The sequence below is a fragment of the Rousettus aegyptiacus genome, unplaced genomic scaffold (assembly GCF_014176215.1).
Source record: "Rousettus aegyptiacus isolate mRouAeg1 unplaced genomic scaffold, mRouAeg1.p scaffold_m13_p_6, whole genome shotgun sequence".
Taxonomy (NCBI): domain Eukaryota; kingdom Metazoa; phylum Chordata; class Mammalia; order Chiroptera; family Pteropodidae; genus Rousettus; species Rousettus aegyptiacus.
This window is the reverse complement of record NW_023416309.1, coordinates 102,812,307-102,838,505: the sequence shown is the minus strand read 5'-3', so window position 1 is coordinate 102,838,505 and position 26,199 is coordinate 102,812,307. Positions and strand designations below refer to the sequence as shown.

At 33.7% G+C, this 26,199-nt stretch overlaps 1 protein-coding gene and 1 pseudogene across 1 annotated transcript in view; one reads left to right on the top strand and one right to left on the bottom strand.

Moving 5' to 3' along the window:
- The window catches only part of EFCAB3 (EF-hand calcium binding domain 3), a 112,770-nt gene that overhangs the window by 62,460 nt on the left and 24,111 nt on the right, over nucleotides 1-26,199 (bottom strand). Inside the window, exons 15-20 of the mRNA XM_016128035.2 lie at nucleotides 17,612-17,665; nucleotides 17,015-17,119; nucleotides 13,081-13,134; nucleotides 12,277-12,381; nucleotides 1,779-1,832; nucleotides 1,194-1,298 (exon numbers count right to left, since the gene is read on the bottom strand). Coding sequence (XP_015983521.2) covers nucleotides 1,194-1,298; nucleotides 1,779-1,832; nucleotides 12,277-12,381; nucleotides 13,081-13,134; nucleotides 17,015-17,119; nucleotides 17,612-17,665 — 477 coding nt within the window. The remainder of the gene's footprint in view (nucleotides 1-1,193; nucleotides 1,299-1,778; nucleotides 1,833-12,276; nucleotides 12,382-13,080; nucleotides 13,135-17,014; nucleotides 17,120-17,611; nucleotides 17,666-26,199) is intronic.
- On the top strand, nucleotides 2,058-2,176 carry LOC118604181 (annotated as a pseudogene).

Sequence of the window (26,199 nt, the reverse complement as noted above, 5' to 3'; positions counted from 1 at the left end):
AAACTAATTCAAAATCAACAGCAGAAGGAAATTTGGAAAATCCACAAATATTTGGAAATTAAAAACCACATTTCTAAGCAATCTATGGATCAAAGAAAAAATTACATGAGAAATTATAAAGAGTTTCTAACTGAATAAAAATGAAAACACGACATATCAAAATTTTGGAATGCAGCAAAAATGATGCTTTGAGGAAAACTTATAGTTGTAAACACTTGTGTTAGAAAAGAAGAAATAGCTCAAATTAATAATCCAAACTTTCATCTTAAGAATCCAGAAAAAAAGAGCAAGCTAAACCCAATGAAAGCTGAAAGAAGGACATAATAGAAATTAGAGTTGAAATCAATAAAATGGAAACTAGAAAATCAGTAGGGAAAATTGATGTTGGTTCTTTGAAAAGATCAACTAAATTGACAAACCTTTAGCTAGACTAACCAAATAAAAAGAAAAAAGACAGATCAAAATCAGGAGGGAGGACATCACCACTTAATCTGCAGAAATTAAAAGGATTATGGATAATTAAAAAGAATACTATGCGCAACTTCATGTCAACAAATTGGAAAACTTAGATGAAATGGGCAAATTCCTAGAAAGGCACAAAATGCTAAAACTAACTCAAGAGGCTGAAGGCTCAACTCCAAAGCCTGGTTTACGGTCTTTACAGTCTTGGCGGCCAACTTTCCAGCCTTGTTTCCTGCTATTTTACAGCATGAAGTATACCTTCTAGCCATAAGGAAATACCTGCTGCTTTCCTAACATTCATAATTTTGCATGATGTTAGGCTTTTGTATGAGTTGCTTTCCTCATCTGGAATTTTTTTTTAACTGGATAATTTCTACACATCTTTGACAAATCTTTCTCTAATCCCCTTCCTGGAAAACTTAGCTCTTCCTTCCTTTAGAAGTTTACTGAATACATTTTTAGTATTATAGCACAACTATATAGTATTATGACCACCTGTAAGCATGTATGCTTCCTTACAAAACTGAAATCTTAGAGAACTTGTCATCTTCATTTTTATATTCCTAATAGCTATGTAAATTAGGCACTTAATAAAGTTCACTGCATGAATTGATGAATTCTTGAGGATTGGGCCATTATCTCTTTCTTTTTTAATGCTTCTGCACAACTCTAAACACATTTTTAGAAATTCTAATATATGAACCTAAAGTTTCACTAAAGGAGCAGCTCACCATCAATGGGCAGGTTGTTTATCAAGTCCTGGAATTCTTCTTTTTCAAGATCAAAGCCCATATTTTCCATGAAGGGGTCTAGCTTATTAACATCAAGCTCCACTCCTTAGAAAAAAAGAAGATAGGAATGAGAAAAGCAAAGAATCATGACAAAGTGAAAAATGCTAGGCATGTTCATGCATTAATTAGAAGGTGAACAATCAAAGGAATGATAAAATTAAGTTAGAGTTGTCATGGAAATGAAAAACCGAACCTGCTCCTCATTTGCATCCAGAGGATTTGGCTCTAGCTCTTATGAGACACTCATAAGAAAAAAACACAAAGAATCAGGCAAGTCTGATAAATTCTGGTAAGAAACTGCTTTTATAATTCGATTCAAAAAATAGGACTTGGAATGCAGTGATAAAGACAAAAATAATTTTTTCAAAGGTAGTTATGTTTGAATTTTTTATAGTAAATGATGAGACAAAAACAATAAATAAACAAGTTAGAATAACAATTTTATTATCACCAAATGTAAATGTAGTTTTTTTAAAATAAATCCAATACATAAGGAATCTCAATTTTATCTGATTCCTCACTCACCTTTGAGAGACTTTATGCCATCCAGCAACTTATGCTTATACAACTTTCCAAAGGCTGTAAGATAAGGCACAATAAAGTAATTGATAAGGAAACCTGCTAAAATAATGCAAAACTCATCTATTTCATCAAGAACAATTCTTATAATTTTCCTCAAAAAAATTTAAAATTTATATTCTAACTAACAGTTAGACCAATGGGAAAAGCTTTTAGTAAATCTACTCACTTTTTTTTTTTGACAGTTGAAACAATGAAAATTTCCAGGATTAAAAGAAGACAAAAATCTATGGCCATGCTACCCTGAACAAGCCTGATACCATCTGATCTTGGAAGCTAAGCAGGGTCGGGCCTGGTTAATACTTGGAGGGGAGACTACCTAGGAAGACCAGGCGCTGTAGGCATAAAAAATAAAAAAAAAAGGGATTGTAAGCTGACAAGGTCTTTGCAATCTGTGAGGTCAACCATGAGTTGCCTTGCCTAAAAAATAATAAAAAAATAAAAGAAGATGAAAGATCTTATAATAAAAGGGCTCAAATAGATTCAAGTAAAAGATATAAGGAAAATCCCCAACCTGGACACATTATAGTAACTTTAAAAATATCAAATGAAAAGGTAAAATTCTAAAATCTTTCAAAGAAAAAAGTAGGTCATCTATAAAGGAAGAAAAGCCAGACGGATATCAGATTTCTCAGCAATAATTCCAGATGCCGAAAGGCAGTAGAGTAATATTATTTGCAATACTTAAAACCTTTGAACTTACATACAAATTGTTATTTAAACATGAGGCCATAATAAAAGTATTCTCAGGGATTCTGGGTTTAATATTCACCACATGAGACTCATATTAAAATTCTTTTTAAAAGGAAGTACTCAATAAGTAAAGTAAATCTAGGAGATGTAATACAAGTGGTATGGAAAAGAAAAATGATCATATATTGTGGTAAAGTTTATTGCTGATTTTTAAAAAAGTCTAGATACAGAGAACAAAAGGGGAAGTAAATTGTCTATAATAATCCAGATATATACCAACATGATTGGGGTGGGAGGCAAGGTAAGTTGACAAATGAGACATGAGAGAGTGCTAAAACCCTTATTTGGGGGAAGGTATAAATTGATAAGTTTAAGAAATCAGTAGGGTAATGACCATGAATATAGGCCTTAAGGACAAGTATAATTTTTCAAACTGTAGAAGAAAACTCAATGAATCTAGTGGGAAGTATAAAGGTAGAAAAAAGTAATTAGAAACTATGAAAAATGATAGCAGAACTATATCTTACATAATAATAATAATTATAATTGAGTTTAACAATTAGAAAATATAAACTTTCGGATGATATTAAAAAACAGTCAAACAATATGTTGTTAATAAGATACAGAACAAAAAGACACAGAAGTACAACTATGAACCAAAAAAAAAAGGTGACGTCGCAATACTATTACCAGAGAAAATAGGATTTCAGGCAACTTATACCATAAGGGGCAAAGAAAGATGTTATATATCTGTAAGAGGATCTATAGAACAAAAGATATTTTCACCATAAATATGTATGGACCTAACAATATGGCCTTAGAAATTAACATATAAATCAGCAATTGAGAACTGCGAGGAGATATAGGTCTATTACAATTATAATTGGAGATTTTTTAACACCTCTATTTAAAAATTGATATATCAAGCTAACAAAAATAAAAGAAATATTCAAGGCTTGGGCAATTAATGTTTAAGTACACTTACTAACAGAACATACATCTTTTTTTGAGCACATACTTTTTTTGAGCGAACACCTCAAAAAACTTATTTTAGGGCATAAAGGTATCCTAAAAAACTACCAAAGGATCAGTGTCACATAGAATGTATTCTCTGACAATAATATAATAAAATTATATATGTTTAATAACAAAATAATTGCTAAATGGTCATATGTCAAGCTTGTCCACCTCCCACTCAGACCATGGAAAAACTCAGCACCCTGGCCTCATAAAAGCCTGGAAGTACAAGCAACTTCCAACAAGACTTTCTCTTCTTCCTGTCATTACTGATGGCCCAGCTCAGCTTCTTGCTTTTAGACTTTCAAGCGAGAATCAATGAGTAGTCTTTGATATCATTCAACAGACTTTCTTCTGTCAAAGGTGAGGATTTTGCCCTTTACCTGCCCTTTCTCCCATACCTTTGCCCTCTCTTGTCATCCCATTATGATGATGATAATACTTTTTTGGGGGTGGTGTTGGTGGTTGAAATTAAATGCTGATTATCATGACTATATAAATATTATAATGAAAGCAATAGTAGATTCTTCTTATTACATACTAGGTTATAATTACATTTCCTTTTCTATTCAAAATTTTGTGTTGACGTTAACAATTGCCTTATTTTTTTCATTTTGCTTAGTTTTCAATGTATCTATGTAATTAATCTCCTATTCTTATACAGAATGAAAAATCTCTTAATATGTTCAAAAATGTTAGATATTCTATCAGTCTTTAACCTCTCACTTTTTTTTTCTCTTGGAGACTTCCCACCTAGAACACTGTATTCTCCTCTTCTATACGAACAATTTCTTTAGTAGTCTTTACGCATAGCTGTGATCCTGAGATTTTCCCTTATCATTTCCCTGGAAATTCTCTTAATTTCACTCTTGTATTGGATTCCCTGTGTTCTCAGTTCTGGCATCTTCCTCTTTTTTGGTTTATACTTTCATTTTGGAAAATCACATACTCTGGCAGTTTCTTCAGATTATCCTCTGGAGCCACTTGCTTTCAGCCTAAGAAATTCCTTTGGTATTTCTTCTAAGGTAGATCTGCTAGCAACAAATTCTCTCAATTCTTATTTATCTGAGAATGCCTTTATTTTGCCTTCATTTTAAACATATAGCTTTACAGAATACAGGATACTTGGTTGACAGATTGTTCTTTGAGTACTCTGAATATGTATCCTACTGACTTCTGATTTCCATTGTTTCCGCTGAAAAGACCCCTTATTGGGGTTCCCTTGTAAGTGATACACTGTTTTCTCTTTGCTGTTTTCAAGATTTACTTCTTGTCTTTGACTTTCAGCATTTTTTTAATGACGTTTGTGGTTCTCTTATTCTGTTTAGAGTTCATGGCATGTCCTGGATGTGTAGACTGTTTTCAATTTGGGAAATTTTCCATAATTATTTCTTTGAATAATATTTCTGTTGCCTTATCTCCTCTCTTTTTGATATTCCCATTATTGTATGTTGGTATTCTTAATGGTGTACCATATTTCTCCGGGGCTGTGTTCATTTTTCTTCATTCTTTTTTCTGCTTTTCATCTTGTATAATCTCTACCAATTAATCTTCAAGTTTTCTAATTCCTTGTTCTGCCAGTTCAAATCTACTGTTGGGCTCCTCTAGTGAGTTAAAAAACAGACTTAGTTATTGTACTGTTTAATTCCAGAATTTACAATTGGTTCTTTTTAAAAATTCTATCTCTTTTTGATATGCTCTCTGTGATGCAATACTGTTATCATAACTTTACTTATTTAATCATAGTTTCCTTTAGTTTTGTGAACATATTTATAATGGTTACTTCAAAGGCTTTTTCTGTTAAATTTGACATCTGGTTACTCTCACATACAGTTCTATTGCCTGCCCCCCACCTTCTCTGGTGTATGGATCATAATTTCCTGTTTCTTTGCATGCTTCATAATATTTTGTTGAAAACTGGACATTTTAGAAAATATATTTAACCAACTCTGAGTACTAGTAACCCCTGTCTGGGTTTATTGTTATTTGTTTTATTTGTTTAAGTGAGTGGCTGGGTTATTTTCTGAAGTTTATCTTTGGTTAGTGCCTCCCCCCTCAACCCACACACATACAGCCCTACCCAAAGCTGTGGGCATACTCACAACTGTGCATCCTTGATGTTATTTCTCAGGTATGCACAGTTGTGAGTATGCCCACAGCTTTGGGTAGGGCTCTCGTCTTCTTCTTCTTTTTTTTTTTTTCCTGACCATATCCAGCTGTTAAACTCCACTAAATGCCACCTTGTTTCTCTGCTGTTTTCAACAAGGTCTTCGTCCATAAATTGTTCCAATCAAATTCTGGCTCTTTTGAAGGAATAGTTTCTGAAGTCAGTACTTGATATTTGTTCCAACTCCCGGAGGGTTCCTCCAAATTGTCTTAGTCATGGTTCTCCCTGCAAGCTATCCAGCCTATAGTTTAGGTTGTATCTTCATTAAATCCACACATCTTCCAACTGCCTTCCACAACCTCTACTGTTCTTGAAAATACTTTTAGGCTTGAATTTCTAGAGCTCTGTTGCAAATGAAGCCAGTTCCTTCTGAAAGTGACAGAAACTCTGTTTTATGGCCTGCTTCCACCCTGAGGCAAAATCTCTGAGCCAGGGCCCTGGAGCTTGGGGAGGGACATTAGTAAGCTTCTCTAAGAGTGACACCTTTGCTTCAGGAGCTGAGCGCTTGATGGAGGAGAAAGATCAGCAGTCTGAAATCCTCTTAGCTGGCTTCTCCTCTCATTGCATCACGAGCTCAGATAAGGGCAACTGGGACCCCAGTATTTTTACTTAGTCATGCTGAAGGTAAAACTTCTATTCCATGAGTGGGGCTAGGTAGAAGAAGGGAGTCCCCTTCCAGAACTTAGCTTCAGCAATAGGTAGCCAGGGGCAGGGTGAGAAACACTGAAGTCCTGATCCCCCCAGGAAGAAAGCCCTTTGACTAGGAGTTAGGGGAAGAGGGAGTTCTGTGTTTTTTTGCGGCATCGGTCTGGAGTGGAGTCTCTGCCTCAGAGCTAGGAGGGAGTAAAGAGACTGATTTTGGCTCAGGTACCACAGACTCTTGCCTTCTTACTGAATTTTAAAAGATTTCCTTGAATAGATGTTTTTTTCATTTGCTGTTTGCTCTTAGGCCCATTTCTAGTCTTTAAATGGTTGTTTTAAAAATAATTTTCTCCAGTTTCACCAGCAGGTGTCAGTAGAGTTGCTCATGCTGTCACGTCAAGATTCAATTCTCCAGTAGTTTCTTGACCCCCACCCACTTTTATCGAGATATAAATGACACACTGCATTACATAAGTTTAAGGTGTACAATATGGTAATTTGATATGTATATTATATGAAATGATTACTAAAAAAAGGTTAACACATACTTTACTTCATATAATTACCTTTTTTTGTTGTTGCTGTTATGGTAAGAAAATTTAAGACCTGCTTTTTTAGAAAACTTCAGATATATAATATTGTTAGTTACAGTCACCATACTATAACTATAGTTATGTTACATAACTATATTACAACCCTAGAACTTACTCCACTTATAACTAGAAGTTTCTACCCTTTGACCAACATATCTGCATTTCTTCCACCTCCCACCTCCAGTTCCTGGCAACCACTCTCTGCTTCTATGAATTCAGTGTTTTCAGATTCCATATGTAAGTGAGAATATCTAGTATTTGTCTTTCTCTGACTTATTTCACTTAGCATAATGCCCTCAAGTTTTACCCATGTTGTTGCAAATGGCAGGATTTTCTTTTTTTTTTTTTATGGCTGAATAATATTCCATCATAAGGATATATTAATCAGGAATATTGGCTTGTAGTATCCTATCTGGCCTTGGTATCAGGGCCTTATAAAATGAGTTTGAAAAAGTGTTCTCTTCTCCTCAGTTTTTTGGATGTGTTTGAGAAGAATTTGCATTAACTCTTCTTTAAATTCTTACAATTCTTGTAGAATTTACCCGTGAAGCCATCTGGTCCTGAGATTTTATATTAGTTGAGAAGTTTTTAATTACTGATACAATCTCTTTACTCATTACTGGTCTGTTCAGATTTTCTATTTCCTCTTGATTCGGTCTTGGTAGATTGTATAGTTATAGGAATATACTCATTTCTTGACCAATTTGTTGTCATGTAATTATTCATAGTTGTCTCTTATGAATATTTCTATTTCTGCGGTATCAGTTGAAATGTTGAGAAAAATTCTTTACAAATACTTTTGTTTATAATTTATGAGGCTTCTTTTTTTTCTTGGTAAATCTAGTGAAAGATTTGTCAATTTTTTTTCATCTTTTCAAATAACCAATTCAATTTTGCTGCTCTGTTCTATTGTTCTGTATTCTCTATTTCATTTATTTCTGCTCTGATTTTTGTTTTCTATTTCCTTGGTGTATATTTCCTGAATTTCTAGGACTGATTTTCTTATCTTTTCTCTCCTATTTTCCACTTGTTGTATTTTTTTCTAAATATTCAATTTTATCTTTCGGCCCTTCCAATGATTTTCTAAATTTATGTTGCTTTTTTTTCAAAGTGCTTTTTTTTTTCTTCCTGTTTTCTAAGTGTTCCTTTTTAATAGTGCCTCCTATCTGGTTGCACACCCTTCTTTTCTTTTTTCCTAACTATGGCCTTTCTCATCTTTCTGAGGATATTAGTCTAAATTGTTTTGAGTTATTTTCTTGCTTTCTCCTTTGACTGTTTCCCGCAACTTTCTTCTTTTCTGCCAATTCTTGTTTCTGTCTCTCATGTAAGAGACCTTTCTTATAAGTCATATGATCTTTGGTTGTTTATATTTAAGAGTAAGGTGTTTTTGTTTCAGGAGTACAAGTGCCAATATCTATCTTTTTGTCGCAGGCTGCAGATGTCAATATCTGAATGAGGGATAATAGAATTCACTGCCAGCATTTAGGTAGGCCAGTGAGAGAAGACAACTTGGAAGAATCTCACCATGCAATATGTTGGCTTTCATTTAATCTCCCTGTTTCAGTAGAGGACTCACTCTCACTCTTGGCTGAGTCTGATATCCAGGTATCTGATATTTAGTTTAACCCTGCCAGAGAATAAGTCTCTTAGATGCTTAAATAAGGAATACTTGTTTGGCTGTAGAGTGAAGAAAGGGATCTGTAGACCAAATTGCTCTTTTTATAAGACTTCCAATTTTTTCTTCTGTTTTAAACCATATCCCACATTCCAACTTTATTTTTATTTGTATTTTTTTCAGCTTTACTGAAACATAATGGACAATTAGTTGCTCATATTTACATTGTACAATTCAATGAGTTTTGTCAGTTATAGTTGGTATACAATAATATATTAGTTTCAGTTGTACAGCATAGTGATTAGAGAGCTATATAATTCACAAAGTGATCACCCCACTAAATTTAGTACCTTCTTCCCACTTACATATTTATTACAACATTATCGACTATTTTCTTTATGCTACACTTTATATCTCCATATCTATTTTGTAACTATTCATTTGTACTTCTTAATCCCTTTGCCCTTTTTATTGTCCCCCCAACCTGCCTCCCATCTAGTAGCCCTCAAATTATTCTCTGTATCTATGAGTTTGTTTATTTCCATTTTTTAATTTTCTTTAGATCCATATGTATGTGAAATCATGCAATATTTATCTTTCTCTGTCTCACTTATTTTATTTAGTGCATTACTCTCTATATCCATCAAGGCAATACCTTTTTCCATCCCCTTCCTTTTACTCTGTGTGTGTCTTTTAATCTGAAATGAGTTTCTCGTAGGCAGCATATATAGGAGTTTTGTTTTCTTATCCATTCAGCCTTTTGGTTGGAGCACTTAATTCCTTTTTAGGTTGGAGCACTTAATTCCTTTTTAAGTAAGGTACTCGTTGATAGGAATGTAGTTATTACTATTCTTTATTCCTGTTTTTGATGTTTTTTTCTTATTAAAGAAGTTCCTCCAACATTTTCTGCAATACTGGCTTGGTGTTCATAAATTCCTTTAGCTTATTTTTGTTTGGGAAGCTCTTTCTTTGTCCTTCGACTCTAAATGATAGCTTTGCTGGAGAAAGTATTCTTGGTTGTAGATCTTGGGTTTCATCACGTTGAATATTTTGTGCTAAGCCCTTCTGTCCTATAAAGTTTCATTTAGGAAATCAGCTGCCAGTCTTATAGGTGCTTCCTTGTAGGTAACTAACTGCTTTTCTGCTGCTGCTTTTTAAGATTCTCTCTTTGTCTTTAACTATTGGCATTTTAATTATAATGTCACTTGGTGTGGGCCTCTTTGGGTTCATCTTTTTTGGGACTCCTTGAGTTTCCTGGGTTTGTGTTGTATGTCTATTTCCTTCACCAGGTTAGGGAAGTTTTCCATCATTATTTCTTCAAATAGCTCTTAAATTTCTTGTTTTCCTTCAGGTACCCCTATGACATGCATACTTTACACTTAATTGTGTCCCATAGGCTCCTTAAATTATTATTGTCTTGGATTCTTTTTTCTTGCCATTCTGATCGAGTATTCTTGGCTTCCCTATCTTCTATATCAGTGGTTTGATGCTCATCTTTATCCATTCTGTTTATTCCAATATTCTCCATCTCAGGTAATGTGTTCTTTATTTCTGACTGGTTCCCTTTTATAATTTCCATTTCCATTTTTATCTCTTTGTTAAAGTTCTCATTAATTTATTTATGCTTCCCCTAAGTTCATTGAGCATCTTTATAACCTTTGTTTTGAACTCTGCATCTGTTACATTGCTTGACTCCATTATTTCTGGATCTCTGTTCTGTTCTCTCATATGGTTTCTGCTTCTTTGTCTTCCCATTTTGGCTGCCATTCTGTGTCTGTTTCTATATACTAAGCAAAGCTCAAGTCTCTCAGTCTTATTAGCGTGGCTTTGTGTAGTAGGTGTCCAATGGCACAGTCCTGAGAGGGGTTCAGCTGCAGGCCAAGTTTTTAGCCCCAGCCTGTGCCTCTCCAGGGCTACCTGTTAAGATTCAGCAAGCAATCCACAGATGCTGTGCTTATAGTTGCACAAAAAACCATGCCAGAAACTGAGGCCAGCTGCTACCAGTGAGAATCTTGGTGCTGCTCAGCAAGGAGCACCCGACTCTCCTAGGACATACCTGGATGTGGATTGGGTGGGGCTGTGAGTTGGGGAGGTGGGGTTTCAGGGAATCCTCTGGGTGGAACGATCTCTGTTATTCAGTTCAATGACGTTTCAGCTATGGAGGCACTGTGTCCACACACTGGGAGCAGGGGAGGGTTCAATAGAGGAACAATGGATACCGCTCACACTTTGGCCAGAGAGAGAGCCTTGCCTCTGGACCTCACTCTGACTACTCAGTGTCATCCTGTAAATCCCTGGTGCCCCCTGTACAGCCCACCCTGCATTGGTGCTCAGAGCGAGCAGGTCTGTCTCCAAGAAAGTCCGCTAATGGATGCGGCCCTTTTAAGAGGTGTCTGCAGCTACCAGCTGCTGCTGCTGTAGCCTCTGTCCCACTCAGCTGCTTGGGATCAGGCAGCCTTGTGTCTTCACCACCTTCTACACTGTAAGTTGATTCTCTCTCTAGTTGTAGTGCTTCTGTTCATCTAGATCCCAGGAGATTTAACTTGCTCTTTGCTCTGTGTTTCTGTCATAACTTTGATTTGGTCGCAAGAGGGATAGATCACCTATGCCATTTTTCCCTTCCTCTGCACCCTCTGACTTTAGAGGTACCAGGAGCCTCCACTTCCTGAGCCTTTTACAGTTTCGTGACATGAAGTGGCTTTCTTCTTGTTTGCTTCTCCCTTCAGACTCAATTTTCACCTTTTATGGTCTTTCATCTACTATCTATTTTTCAAAATTCAATCGACACCTTATATACTATAATGTTCTCTACTCTTCTCTTAGTCTTTTTGTACATTATGCCTTTTCAATTTCTTTTACATCCTTTTAGCATTTTAGGAAGCAGCAAAGATAAATGTAAATATGTAGTTTGCAACATTTGTCTAAAAGCTAAAGATATGTATCTTTGTCTTACCTACTTAATTAGATTATGAACTTTGAAATGAAAAGACTTTGTTCTGAGCAGTAAGACTCTGGCATATATCTTCATAGCTCCTGAATCTAGAAAAATACTTAAAGAAATTATTTAATAAATGTAATTGGATTTTTAAAACTAAAACATATCTTTATTTTATGTTTTAAATATTTTAAAAACATTTTCATAGTTTCATATCCATCATTTTATCTTCACCATCATATCATAGATAGGCATTATTATTATTCTCATTTCACAGATGGAGTATATCTGATTATTAATTAGGTTGAGTCAAATTAAAAAAGTACTTCACATGATTTGAAGATCACCGTGTACTTTGTAGTATATCAACATGAGATTATATATGATTTCCCAAACTTGTAATGATCAGGTATGCCTCTTTGCCTTTATCAATGCTGTTATTTATAGTTCTTGCCACTCTTACTTTCAAAACTTTCAGGCTCATTTGAAATAATATCCACTCTATGAAGTCTTAGAGTCTCCAGGCATAGCTGGCTAATCTCTCCTATGTACTTTCAAAGCAGTACATCTTAATAATAATATAGCACTATACACAGAGTGTATAGTATTTGTTTTTGTTTTATATATGCTGTCCATATCTACATTGAGTCCTTTTAGGATCTGTACATTATCTTATTCACCTGTGTGACTCAGAGCATAGTATAATTTCTAGAACTTAATGGCAACCAATTGCCTTTTTTATTGGGTGGATGAATACCTCATTGGTAAATTAAATTGCTTACCATCAAGTGGCAAACTTTTCATCAACATAGAATTTTCCTGCAGTTGATGTCTCAAGCCTATGGTTTTCAAAATATTTTCCATGTCATCATAGTCAACTTCGTTCCCTTAAAAAAGAAAATATTGGTAAAAGATCAAATTAAAACTTTACATAATAATGATAATAGTAATAGTATTAATAGTAATAATAAAATAAAATCAACTACATTTACATATCATCCTTATATACAGGATAAAAATCAATGAAAACATCGGCTATTACCTACTTATATAGAATTAGAAGGAGAATTCAGAAATAAAACTTCTTTCTGGTAAAACAGAGTTTATTAGTGTTAGGAACAAGGAACAAACAACATACATGTTAGTGTTTCCAGAACAGCCCACTGAACTTGCTTGTGTAAACAATTCTGCCAGGATGTAATCTTTAATTTATTGTTTTATCTTTGCCTGAACTATGAGCTTATTCACAGTGGTTATATTACTATATGTATAATTTACCTTGCCATTTTGCTATTAGAAGAGTAGAAAAAAATGATATCATTTAAAAACTCCAAAGAATATAGGGCTTGTTATTTAGGCATTACATTGTAGTCTTTTAAATCAGATGTAGGTAATAACTCATTATAATAATGAATAACATTAGTTTATAAAGTCTCTTTAGTTATGTGTATATGACTAATTAAAAGAGATATAATGACAGGAGTAATGTTATGAACAGGATAACTGAAAACAATTTTAAAATAACTTCTTTTGTTATGTATTGAGATTATTTTTATTATGGGTTCTTATCCCTTCTCCTCACTCACCTAGAAATTCATGTACTTCATCCAGAAGTTTAGCTAGTTTAACTCTTCTTGTATCTATAAGACAAGACAAAAGTTAGATACAGTCCTACTATAGACTGAATTGTGTCCCTTTCAATTTATATTTTGAAACTTAACCCTCTAATGTGACTGTATTTGGAGATAACATCTTTAGGAGGTAATTAAGGTTAAATGAAGTCAGAAAAGCAGGGCTTATAAAAAGAGGAAGATATTTCTCTCCCTCTCTCCCTCTTTCCCTTTATTCCTCTTTTTTTTCTCTCTCTTTTCCATGTGAAGACACAGTGAGAAGGCAGCTAGCTGTCTGCAAGTTAGAAAGAAAAACATCATCAGAAACTGAATCAGCTGGCACCTTGATCTTGGATTTTCCCGTATTCAGAACTGTGAGAAAATAAACTTATGTTGTTTAAGTCACAAAGACTATGGCATTTTGTTATGACAGCCAGAGCAGACTAATACAGGTCCTATTATATAAAATTCTTAGATTTTGAGGTAAAGTGTAGAAACTAGCAGTTTTCTAGAGTTTTTTTCTAATTAGTTTATTTTTTTACTTTATTTATTTTTAGATAGTTTACTTTTATACTACATAAGCATAAGGTTGAAAAAGAAAACAATCTATATATGATCAATACATTTATTCATTCAACTTTTCCTTTTTGTGTTACTCATCAGAATGGATGAGAAAATTATTTTCATTTGTTTTGTTTTGTTTCAGCTTTACTGAGGTATAGTTAACAACTAGTCATATATTTAAAGTGTACATCATAGTGATATGACACACACACACACATTGTGAAAGGATTCCCCTACCTAGTTAATTAACACATGTATCACCTCACATATTTATTTATTTTTTCTTTTGGTAGGAATATTCAAGTTCTACTCTCAGCAAATTTCATGATACAATATAGTGTTATCAACTATAGTTACCATGTTTTACATTAGATCTTCTGACCTTCTTCATCTTATAGTTGAAAGTTAGTACTTTATTGTAATTTTGTTGTTTTCTGTTTCCTAATTCCTTTGTTTCTTTCTCTTGCTCTTGCTTTGTTCCTTTGTAATTTTATAATTTTCTGTAGTGGTATGCTTAGATTCCTGTCTCTATCTTTTGTGTATCTAGGTTTTTGCTTTGTGGTTACCATGAAGATTACATAAATCATCTTATAACAGTCTATTTTAAACTGATAAGAACTTGACTTTGAATGCATACCAAAGGTACACATTTTTACTTTCCTCCTTATTTTATATTTTTGATAGCACAACTTACATATTTTTGCTTTGTGTACCTACTAAATTAGTGTAGTTATAGTTATTTTTAATGTTTTTTCCTTTAATGTTCATACTAGGTATATAAGTGATTTACCACTACCATTACAACATTAGAGTACAAGCATTCTGAATTTAACTATGTATTTACCTTTATCAGTGAGATTTACACTTTCATATGTTTTCCTGATAATAATTAGTATCCTTTTGTTTCAGCTTGAAGAAGTCCCTTTAATATTTCTTTTAAGGCAAGTCTTATGGTGATGAATTTCTTCAGCTTTTGCTTGTCTGAAAGATTATTTCTCTTTCAATTCTGAAGGACAGAATCGAAAGGTAGCTTATTCTTGGTTGGTAGTTTTTATTTCCAGCACTTTGAATGTATCATGGCATTACCTTTTGACCTGCAAAGTTTCTGCTTAAAAATAAAATAATCTTAAGGGGGTTCCCTTGTATATAATAAGTTGTTTTTCTCTTGCTACTTTTAAGATTCTCTCCTTGTCTTTAACTTTTGACAATTTAATTATAATGTATCCCAGTGTATGTCTCCTTGGATTAATCTTATTTGGAACTATCTGAGTTTCCTGGATATGGATGTCTGTTTCTCTCCTCAGAAAATTTTCAGCCATTGCTCCTTTGAATAAGTTTTCTGCCCCTTCTCTCTCTCTTCTTCCAAGACCCCTGTAATACGAATATTGGTTCATTTGCTTGTGTTCTATAAGTCCCTTAAGATATCTTTACTTTTTTCCATTCTTTTTTCTTTTTTGTTTCTCTAATTGCATGAATTACACTGCCCTGCCTTCAAGTTCACAAATCCTTTCTTCATCTTGATCTAGTCTAATGTCAAACCCCTTGACTGAAATTTTCAGCGCAGTTATTATATTGTTCAGCTTTGTGATTTTTGCTTGGTACTTTCTTATATGTTGTATCTCTGTTGAAATCCTTAGTTCATGCACTGTTCTGCCCTCAGTGAGTATCTTTATGATCATTATTTTGAACTCTTTATCAGGTTAATAACTTATCTCCTTTTCATTAAGGTCTTTTTATGAAGTTTTATTTGTTCTTTCTTGGAATATATTCCTCTGATTCTTCATTTTTCTTGACTCTCTTTGTTGGTTTATGCATATTAAATAAAACAGCCACCTCTTTTAGTTCTGCACAGAATAGTATCATGTAGGAGATTAACTTTATTGTTAAGTTCAGCCTGAGTTCTTTGTTGTCTCTCAAATTTTTGTGATTGTCTAAGCTATCTTGTTTCTTCTCAGTGGCTCTGAGTAGTTGAGGGTGTGCCAAAACTTAACAGTGTCCCAAAGGGGAAGGTCTCAGTAGGCATCTAAATGAAGGTTGATTTTTTTTTATTTTTTAAATTCATCAAATATCTGCTGGATGCCTATGACATTGCAAGGTCCCATTCTTAGTGCTGGGGATACAATAGCAAATGATAAGAAGTCTCTGCTTCTGTAGCAGCAAGCGCTAATATCAAAGCAATCACTGGGTTATGAACACTTCAGACCCAACAATAGAATATTGCATCAAAACAGAAATTTATTTAAAGTATTTTTACTATCTCACTGTTCTTTGGATTCTTTTAATTTATTGTTATATCTTTGATTGTATTTTTAAAATTCGACTCTTAGTAATATTTCACAGAGCAGAGGCAAACTGCAGTAATATTTATTTGGAGACATTCAGCTAAACTGCCCTATAGATAATTTAGAGTGGAAACATATTCTAATTCCTACAGGAGTTTTACATAGTCTTGCTTGGCTCATGTGTTACACACAGAGTTTAAAAAAAATAAATAATAAAAAAAAGGATTAGACTTGGACAAGAAATAGGAGACCACTTTTTGCCAAACAAGAAGTCTTGATTTCAAATACGATCGGATCCTATTAGATAAGCTTAGGTAAACCAGCATTCTGGGATGGTTATCAAACTTTTAATCAATCTTCAGAATTATCTTAAGGTGTTAATTGCTCAGCATACTAAGAGTTAAATAGAATGCTTTGACCAGATGTTCCTGCTAAAAATCATGCGAAAAACTAATCCCAGATAAATATATTAGTATATATATTTTGTTCTGTATTGTAAAGTTTAGCTAATTCAACAAAATTGACTGTAGAGGTTGCTTATTTAAAATGAAGATTCATGGGCTCCACCCCAGACCTACTTGATCACAATCTTGAAGTGGTGGGTCATTTGGATATAATCTAAAGTTTGACTCCTATGAGTTTATTACCCATAATTATTAGGCATGAGTTACACATACTTCACAACAGTCCAAAAAACATTTAACACTTTTCAGCACTTCCCTTTTGTCCCTTATTTCTATTTGTTGCTCTCTGAATTCTTGCATAATTTTCTTTTCCTACTCCGTGAATGTACTTTTCATTTTTTTTTTCTAATTTATTTTTTTTAAATCCCAACATTGACCATCATCTCATTTTGGTTCTCTCTGGCATAGGGACTCTGAAAGCAGCAATATAAACAATGATTTATATTTAAGATTAATATTAAGAGATAATATATCTACATTCTTTAGGATTCAGTCTCTATAGGTTTCCAGCTCTTTTCATGAAATTATCAAGTATACTTAAGATGTTCTCATAGAGAAAGAAAAATTTTCTTGCAGGGCCCTGGTACTTGAAATGCTCACCATCAATTGGCAGGTTACTGCATAGTTCCTCAATTTCTTCCTCTTCAAGTGGGAATCCCATGGTTTCAAGAGCATCATCTATTTTAGAGACATTAACTTTTCCTCCTTAAGAAAGAAAGGAATAAGAATAAAAGATATTTGTATTCATGCAAGAGAGAGGGGAAAATGCTTGGTTATATCATTCAACCAACACAAATAGGAAGTAAAAAAGCAATAGCATCATAAAGTTCTTGAAGTGATTTAAAAAATAAGTTGGGAATATAAAAATTCTCCTTGTCAATGTCCCAGAAAACAGTGCTACTGCATTTTCTAGGATGAGTTTACCCAGAAGAAAGAGATGAGCAGGCCAGACTGATGAACTGTAACAAAGAAACAACCATTACAAAAATTTCTTATTATTAAGTAAGACTTGAAATTTGCTACAGTGACAAAATAGTGTAGGTTCTTTTCACAAATAGATCATGTACAACTAAGAATGCCAGCTCATAAAAAAAGAGTAACACAAGTAGCAATCCAATTAATGAAAAAGAGAAATTTTAGATAAGGAAGTGCAAAAGCTTGAAGATCTGTTTTATTCTTGACATGCTTCTCACTCACCTCTGTATGTCTTCACTCCCTTCATCAACCTATTTTTATACACCATTTTATTATCTGCAAGATAAAGGTCAATTCAATTTGCCAGGAAGTGGAAATTCAGAAAGACAATAATATTTAGTTATTTGTAAATTTTTATAATTTTTTATTAGCTATAATCCAAAGAAGAAGGAAGCAAAGTAATGACTAAGACCCTTGAGGTCAACTATTCATTCTCTGGCATCTGGTGTACTATTAGTGGAACTCCAACATGTTGAAACAGATTTTTTATTTTATTTTTTTCTAAAGTACACCTTCCTTCCTTTCTACAATTCTTCTGACTTTTCAGCTTTTTCTGTCTTTAGCTCTAGACTTGTTATAGGCGTTGGGTCCAACATTTAAAACTGTTTATCATGAAAAGCAGTGCACCAAAGAAAGCATTACCCAAACTAAGATTTTAACAGTAAAGAGAATATTTTATATCAGAATTGGCTCTTTATACATTTATTTTTCTCTTAATTAAAAAACTGAGATATAATCAACGGAGCATTGTATAATTTTAAAGTGTAAACGTATTAAGCTAAGCAGGGTCAGGCCTAGTTAGTACTTGAATGGGAGACCACCTGGGAAGACCAGGTGCTGTAGGTGTAAAAAATAAAAAAATAAGGGATTGTGAACTGACAAGGTTCTTGCCATCTTTGAGGTCAACCAAGGGTTGCCTCGCCACGGCATCATTTGCTAACATCTTTATCATGTCACATGATTATCATTTCTTCTTGTGGTGGGAATAGTTAAAATCTAGTCTCTGGAAAATGTAATGCTTATAATACAGTTTTGTTGTCCATAATCACTGTTCTGTGAATTAGATAGACAGGTCTCTTTTATCTACTAGTTGCAAGTATCTATCTTTAAACATCTCTTCTATTCCCCACTTCCCATCCCCTGGTAACCACCATTCCACTCTTTTTAAGTTCATTTTTTAAGATTCTACATTTAAGAGATATCATCCAGTATTTGTCTTTCTCTGTCTTATCTCACTTAATGTCCTCAAGGTCCATCCATGTTGTCATAAAAGGCAGGATTTCCTCTTTTCTCATGGTTGAATAGTGTTCCATTGTATGTAATATACCAGATCTTCTTTATCCATTCGTCCATTGATGGAGACTTAGGTTGTTTCCATATCTTGGTTATTGTAAATAATGCTGCAATAAGTATGAGAGTGTATATATTTATTTTTAGTTTTTTGAGGGACCTCCATTCTGTTCTCGATAGAGGCTGAAGCAGTTTGCAATCCCACCAATAGTGTATAAGCGTTCCCTTCTCTCCACATTCTTGCCAACAGGTTCTCTCTAGCCATTCTTACAGGTGTGAGGTCATATCTCATTGTGGTTTTGATTTGCATTTCCTTGATGATTAGCAATGTTGAGCAACTTTTCATGTACCTGTCATCGATATTTAATGTCTTCTTTGAAAAAATGTCTACTCAGATCCTCTGTTCATTTTTAAATTGGATTTTTGTTGTTGTTGTTGAGTTTATAGATTCTCTCTATATTTTGGATATTAACTCCTTATTTGATACATGGTTAGCAAATATTTTCTCCCATTCTATAGGTTTCATTTTGTTGTTAATTTTGCATAACAGAAACTTTTAAGTTTGATGTGGTTCTAGCTGTTGAATTTTTCTTTTGTTGTTTGTGCTTTTGGTGTTATATCCAAAAAATCACTGCCAGAACCAATGTCAAAAAGATTCTTCCCTATGTTTTCTTCTGAAAGTTTTATGGTATTAAGTCTTATGTTAAGTCTTTGATCTATTTTGAATTACTTTTTGTGAATTATGTAAGGTATGAGTCCAATTTCGTTCTTCTGTATGTGGTTATCCAGTTTTTCCAACATCATTTGTTGAAGAGAATATGCTTTCTTCATTGGATGTTCTTGGCTCCCTTATAAAATATTAGTTAACCACATATGTGGTGGTTTAGTTCTGGGTTCTCTATTCTGTTCCATTAATATATGTCTATTTTATACCATATTGTTTTAGCTACCATAGCTTTGTAATATAGTTTGTAATCAGGAGGTATGATGCCTTAGGTTTTATTCTTCTCATGATTGCTTTGGCTATTCAGGGACTTTGTGGTTCTATTCAATATTTAGGACTGTTTCTTCTATTTCTGTAAAAAATTCCATTGTAATTTTAATAGAAATTGCATTGACTCTAGAACGACTTTGGGTAGCATGGGCATTTTAACAATGTTAACTCTTCTAATCTATGAACATTAATGTCCTTCCATTTTTTGTGTCTTTGATTTCTTTCAACAAATCTCCAATTTCTTTTAATAGTATCTTATTAGTTTTCATTGTATAGGTCTTTCACATGTTTCATTAGGTTTATTCCTAGGTATTTTGTTCTTTTTGTTGCAATTGCAAAAGGGGTTTGTTTTTAATTTCTTTTTCTGAAAATTCATTAGAGTATGGGAATGCTATGGATTTTTGTATATATGCTGCCAAAGCAAGAATAGAATGCTATGGATTTTTTAACATTACTTTATATCCTGAAACTACTGTATTTGTTTATTATTTCTAGTAGTTTCTTAGTGGCATCTTTAGGGTTTTATATACAGAGGATTATGTCATCCACAAATAGTGACAGTAACACTTCTTCATTTTCTCAGATTGCACTTACTAGGACCTCCAATGTTGTATTGAGTAATAGTGGTGATAGTGAACAGATTTGCCTTGTTTCTTATCATAGAGAAAAGGTTTTAGTTTTTCATCATTAAGTACAATGTTAGCTAAGGGTCTGTCATATATGGTCTTTATAATGTTGAGGTACTTTCCTTCTATACTGATTTTATTAAGTGTTTTAATCATAAGTGGATGCCGTATCTCGTCAAGGGCTTTTTCTGCATTTATTGATATGATCATATAATTCTTACTCTTTATTTTGTTTATGTGGTGTATCACATTAATCAATTTTTATATGTTAAACCAGAGTTCCCAATCCCCAGGCCATAGACTGACCAGTCCATGGCCTGTTAGGAATTGGGCCACACAGCAGGAGGTGAGCAGCAGGGGAGCAAGTGATGCTTTATCTGTATTTGAAGTGGCACCCCAGTGCTAGCATCACTGCCTCAGCTCCATTTCAGATCATCAGGCATTAGATTCTCATAGGAGCACCGGTCTCTGGTGCCAAAAAGGTTGGGGACTGCTGTGTTAAACCATCTCTGTGCCCCTGGGATGAAGCCCACTTAGTCATGGTATATAATCTTTTTAATATGTTGTTGTATTCAATTCATTAGTATCATATTTAGAATTTTTGCATCTGTGTTCATGAGAGATATTGGTCTATAGTTTTCTTCTTTGTATTATATTTACCAAGTTTTGGTATTAGGATAATATTAGGCCTCATAAAAAATGAATTAGGAAGTATTGCCTCTTCTTCAATTTTTTGGAAGAGTTTGAGAAAAGCAGGAATTAAATCTTCTTTGAATGTTTGGTAAAATTCACTAGTGAAGCCATCTGGTCCTGGAATATACTGTGTGGAAGGTTTTTGATGATTTAATTTCAATACTACTGATCGGTCTATCTAGATTTTCCAGTTCTTCACGATTCAGTCTAGAAAGGTTTTTTATTACTACGAACTTGTCCATTTCTTCTAGGTTATTAAATTTGGTGTCACATAATTTTCATAATATTCTTGTAAAATCCTCTTTATTTTGGTGGTATCTGTCATAACTTCTCCTCAACAAAGTCTGATAGTATTTAGTGAACAGATCTTTTAATTCCCTGGTTAAATTATTCCTAGGTATTGTATTGTTCTTGATGCCATTGTGAATAGGACAGTTTTCTTTATTTCTTTTTTCATATGTTTCACTGTTAGTATACAGAAATGCAACTGATTTCTACTGATTTTACATTTTGCGACTTTACTGAATTCATTGGTTGGATCCAACAGTTTTTTAAGTTGATTCTGGGATTTAAAATACATAAGATCATGTCATTTACAAATATTGATGATTTTACTCCTTCTTTTCTGATTTGGATGCATGTTATTTGTCCTGCCTTCTTGTTCTAGGTAGTATATCCAGCAGTGTGTTGAAAAACAGTGGTGATATTGGGTACCCTGACTCAAAGAAAAAGCTTTCAATTTTTCTCCATTGTGTATAATAGCCATAGGTTTGTTGTATATGACCCTTATTATGTTGATATATGTTTATTTTATACCCAATCTGTTGATTTTTATCATGAAAGGATGTTGTATTTTGTCAAATGCTTTTCTGCATCTATCAAAAATGATCATAACATTTTTATCTTTCATTCTATTAATGTGGTATGTCATGTATATTGATTCATGTATGTTGAACCAGTCTTGCATCTCAGGGATAAATCGCACCACTATGAGTTTTTGAATTTGATTTGTTAATATATTGTTGAGAATTTTTGCATTTGTGTTCATCAGGGATATTGGTCTATAGTTTCCTCTTTTTTGATGTCTTTATCTAGTTTTTATATCAGGGTGATATCTTCGTAGAATGCATTTGGAAGTATTCGCTCCTCTTCAATATTTTGGCAGAGTTTGAGAAGGATTGGTGTTAATTCTTCTTTAAATGTTTGTTAGATTTTGCCAGTGAAGCCATCTGGTTCTGGGGTTTTCATGTTGGGAGGTTTTCTTGTTACTAATCCAATCTCCTTACTCATTATTAGTTTGTTCAGATTTTCTATTTCTTCTTGATTCATTCTTGGCAGGTTGTATAATTCTAGGAAATTATGTATTTCTTCTGGGTTACCTAATTTGTTGGCATATAATTGTTCCTAGTAGTCTCTTATGATCCTATGTATTTCTATAGTGTCAGTTATAATTTCTCCTCTTTCATTTTTGATTTTTTCTGAATCTTCTATTTTTCTTAGTCTTGCCAAAGATTTGTCAATTGTCTTTTTGAAAAAAAACAACTCTTAGTTTTCTTGATCTTTTCTATTGTTTTTCTAGTTCCTATTTCATTTATTTCCAATTTGATCTTATTTCTTCCTCCTGCTAAATTTGGGCTTAATTTGTCCCCCCCCCCACAATTTCTTGAGCTATAAAGTTAGAATGTTTATTTGTGATATTTTCAATTCCTTCATATATTCATTTATCACTCTAAACCTCCTTAATGGAACTGCTTTTATAGCTCCCCATATGTTTTAGTTTGCTGTATTTCCATTTTCATTTGTTTCAACATATTCTTTGATTTTCTTTTTAATTTATACTTTGATATATTGGTTGGTCAAGAGTGTGTTGTTTGGTTTCCACATATTTGTAGATTTTCCAGTTTTCTTCATGTTACTAATTTCTAGTTCCATACCACTGTGTTTGGACATTAGTATTGGACATTGGTACTTGTATGATTTCAATCTTCTTAAATTTTAGGTCTTGTTTTGTGTTCAACCATATGATTTATCCTTGAGAATGTTTTGCATGTACTTGAGAAGTTTTATTCTGATGCCGTTGGATGAAATGTTCTAGAGATGTCTGTTAGATTCATTTGGTCTAATGGTTCATGTCCGTGTTGATTTTCTGTCTGGATGATTTATCCATTGCTGAAAGAGGGCATTCAAGTCTTCTACTATTACTGCGTTGGTATTTGCTTAATACATTTGAGTGCTCTGATTGTGGGTTTGTATATATTTTTGATTGTTATATCTTCCTGATGAATTTATCCCTTTCTTATTGGATAATAATTTCCTTTGTCTCTTGTTACCATTTTTGGTTCAAAATCTATTTTGCCTGATATAAGCCTATCTACTCCCACTTTCTTTTGGTTTCACTCACATAAAATGTCTTTTTTCATCATTCGAGTCTATATATGTTCTTAAAGCTGTAGTAAGTCTTTTGTCAGCAGCATAGATTTGGGTCTTGTTTTTTATCCATCCAGTCACTCTGTGCCTTTTCATTGGTGAATTCAACTCTTTTACATTTAGAGTAATTATTGATATGTGAGACTGCCATATTATTAATTGCTGACTATTCTTTAGTTTCATTGTTTCTTTTTCCTTTGTTTTTTGCTTACCTTTCGAAATTGGTTATTTTCTGTGTTGGTATACTCAGTTTCCCTTTTGTCTTTTGTGGATCTACTCTGAGATTTTACTTTATGGTTTCCATAGGGCTTACAAAAAACATGTAGATTGAACAATCCATTTTAGGCTTTAGAAACTTATTTTTGTCTACAAAGGCTTTTTACATCGATGTCACAATTTACCTCTTTTTTATATATTTAACAACTTATAGTAGCTATAGTTATTTTTACTACTCTTTTCCTTTAATCCGTATACTATAGTTGAGTGGTTAGTATACCATTCTATTATAGAATTAAAATTTTCTAAGTATGACTGTATATTTCCTTCTTTATCAGTGTGTTGTATACATCTGCATGTTCTTATGCTGCTGATTAATGTCTTTTAATTTCAGTTGAAGAATTCCTTTCAGCATTTCTTGCAAGACAGGTCTAGTAGTGGTGAACTTAGTTAACTTTTGTTTGTCTTGGAAAGCCTTTATTCTTCCATATGTGAAGGATAACTTTGCTAAATAAAGTATTCTTGGTTGGCAGTTTTTTATCTTTTAGAACTCTGAATGTCATTCTACTCTACTCTCTTGGCTTGTATGGTTGCTACTGAGAAATCTCCTGATAGCCTAATGGGGCTTCCTTTTTAGGTTATATTTATATTTTCCTGCTGCCTTCAAGATTCATTATTGTCAATTTTTTTATTGAGATATAATTGACATATAACATCATATTAGTTTAAGGCGTTCAACATAATGATTTGATATTTGTATATATTGTGCAATGATCACCACAATAAATCTAGGTAGTAGCATTCATTTTGACAGTTTCGGTATGTCTTGAAGAAAGTCTTTTTGCATTGAGATAATAAAAATAGTGTGATCTATTAGTTTCACGGACTTGTATGTCCAAGTCTTTCCTCAGGTTTGGGAAGTTTTCTGCTATTATTTCTTTAAATAAACTCTCGGTTCCCTTCTCTTTTTTTTTTTCCTTCTGGAATCCTGAATATTCTATTTGTCTTTTGATGAAATGTGCTTTCTTTGCTCTTTTTAAGTCTTCATTCTTTCTTCTCTTCTAATAGTTATTTCAAAATTTCTATCCCCCAAGTATTCTTCTTCTTTTTTTTTTTCCGGTCTGCTCTGCTACCAATGCTCTCTACTGCAGTCTTCATCTCATTTGCTGAATTCTTCAGCTCCAGATTTCTGTTCGGTTCATATATATTTTATATATAGATATAGATATACACATACACACATACATACATATATATATTTTAATCTTTTTGGTAAAGAACTCATTTTGTTCATATAGTTTATTCCTGATTTCACTGAACTTTCTTTCTGAGTTTTCTTGTAGCTCATCGAGTTTCTTCAAAATAGCTATTTTGAATTCTTTTATCAGTTAGATCTCAATACCCAGGCCTTTGAGCTTGGTTGCTGGAGAATTATATTTTCTTTTCATGATGCCATATTTCCTTGGTTTTTCATATTTCTTGTACTTATGTGTTGCTGTTTTCACATTTGAAGTAGCCAATACCTTCTTAACTCTTTGTCTTTACCTTCAGATAGGGTGTTAGGTTCTTTGGTTCTGTTATTATCTTGAGTTTTTCCTCTCTTTGTGATGGTAGGCCTGCTCTACTCCTCTTGCTCCCCCCTGTGCTCAAATTTAAAGATTTTATATCTTCTCTTGCTTTATATAGTTCATCAGGCTTTTGTTTGCTTGTTTGTTTTTCAGAAGATGGTACTATAGCTCAAGTTTGTGGTTTCTCTCTTGCCCTCTGACTACGGCTTATTTTCTGAGCATGATCTCTGTCTTGTTCTTGAGGATGCATTCAGGAGTTTGCTCTTAACAATGTACACAGGGTCCCTAGCAGCAGTGGGGGAAGGTGTGAGTTTGGCATTTGAGGTGGCTCAGAAGCCTATAGGGGGATCCCATGGTGTGGTACTTCCAGAGGCTCATGGGTGGAAATCCAGCTGAGTGCAATCTCTTTAATGCCATTTGAAATTCTTATCAACCTCTTTCCCAAATTCCTCCCTTCCTTAATCATGGAGCTCCTACCTTAGTACTCTAGGTGCTGGTGGAGAGAAATGGGTTTCTCCAGACAGTCCCACCCTACTGGGGTAGTGGGCACTCACTCACTGTTTTCCTTTTCCCCTGTGGGAGAGGTCTCTACCACCAGATAAATCAGCCTTGTGCAGTGTTTCCTTCAGGAAGGGGGGGCACAAGGGAAAGTTTCTTTTAGTGCCTCCACTGGGACCAAACTTATGATTTTCTTTCTTCTTTTTTTTCCTCTTAATGTGTACTGGAGTCTTTCTTTTGGAAGGCCAGACTTCTGCAATTCTCTCTTCTGCATGAGTGCCTACCCAGGTCAGCACTCACCTGATTATTGCCTGGCAGTGGCAAGAGGGGTCTAGGCAATTTTGCTGGCTATGATGGTTTTGCAGCCCGTATGGAGGTTTTCTTACTAGTGGCACTGGTGGTGACACCTCCTCCTGGGTCCCTTGGAATAGGGTGCTAGATCCCAAAATATCCACAAAGGTGCTTTTGTTCATGCATGGATGTCTAATTCATTGATTA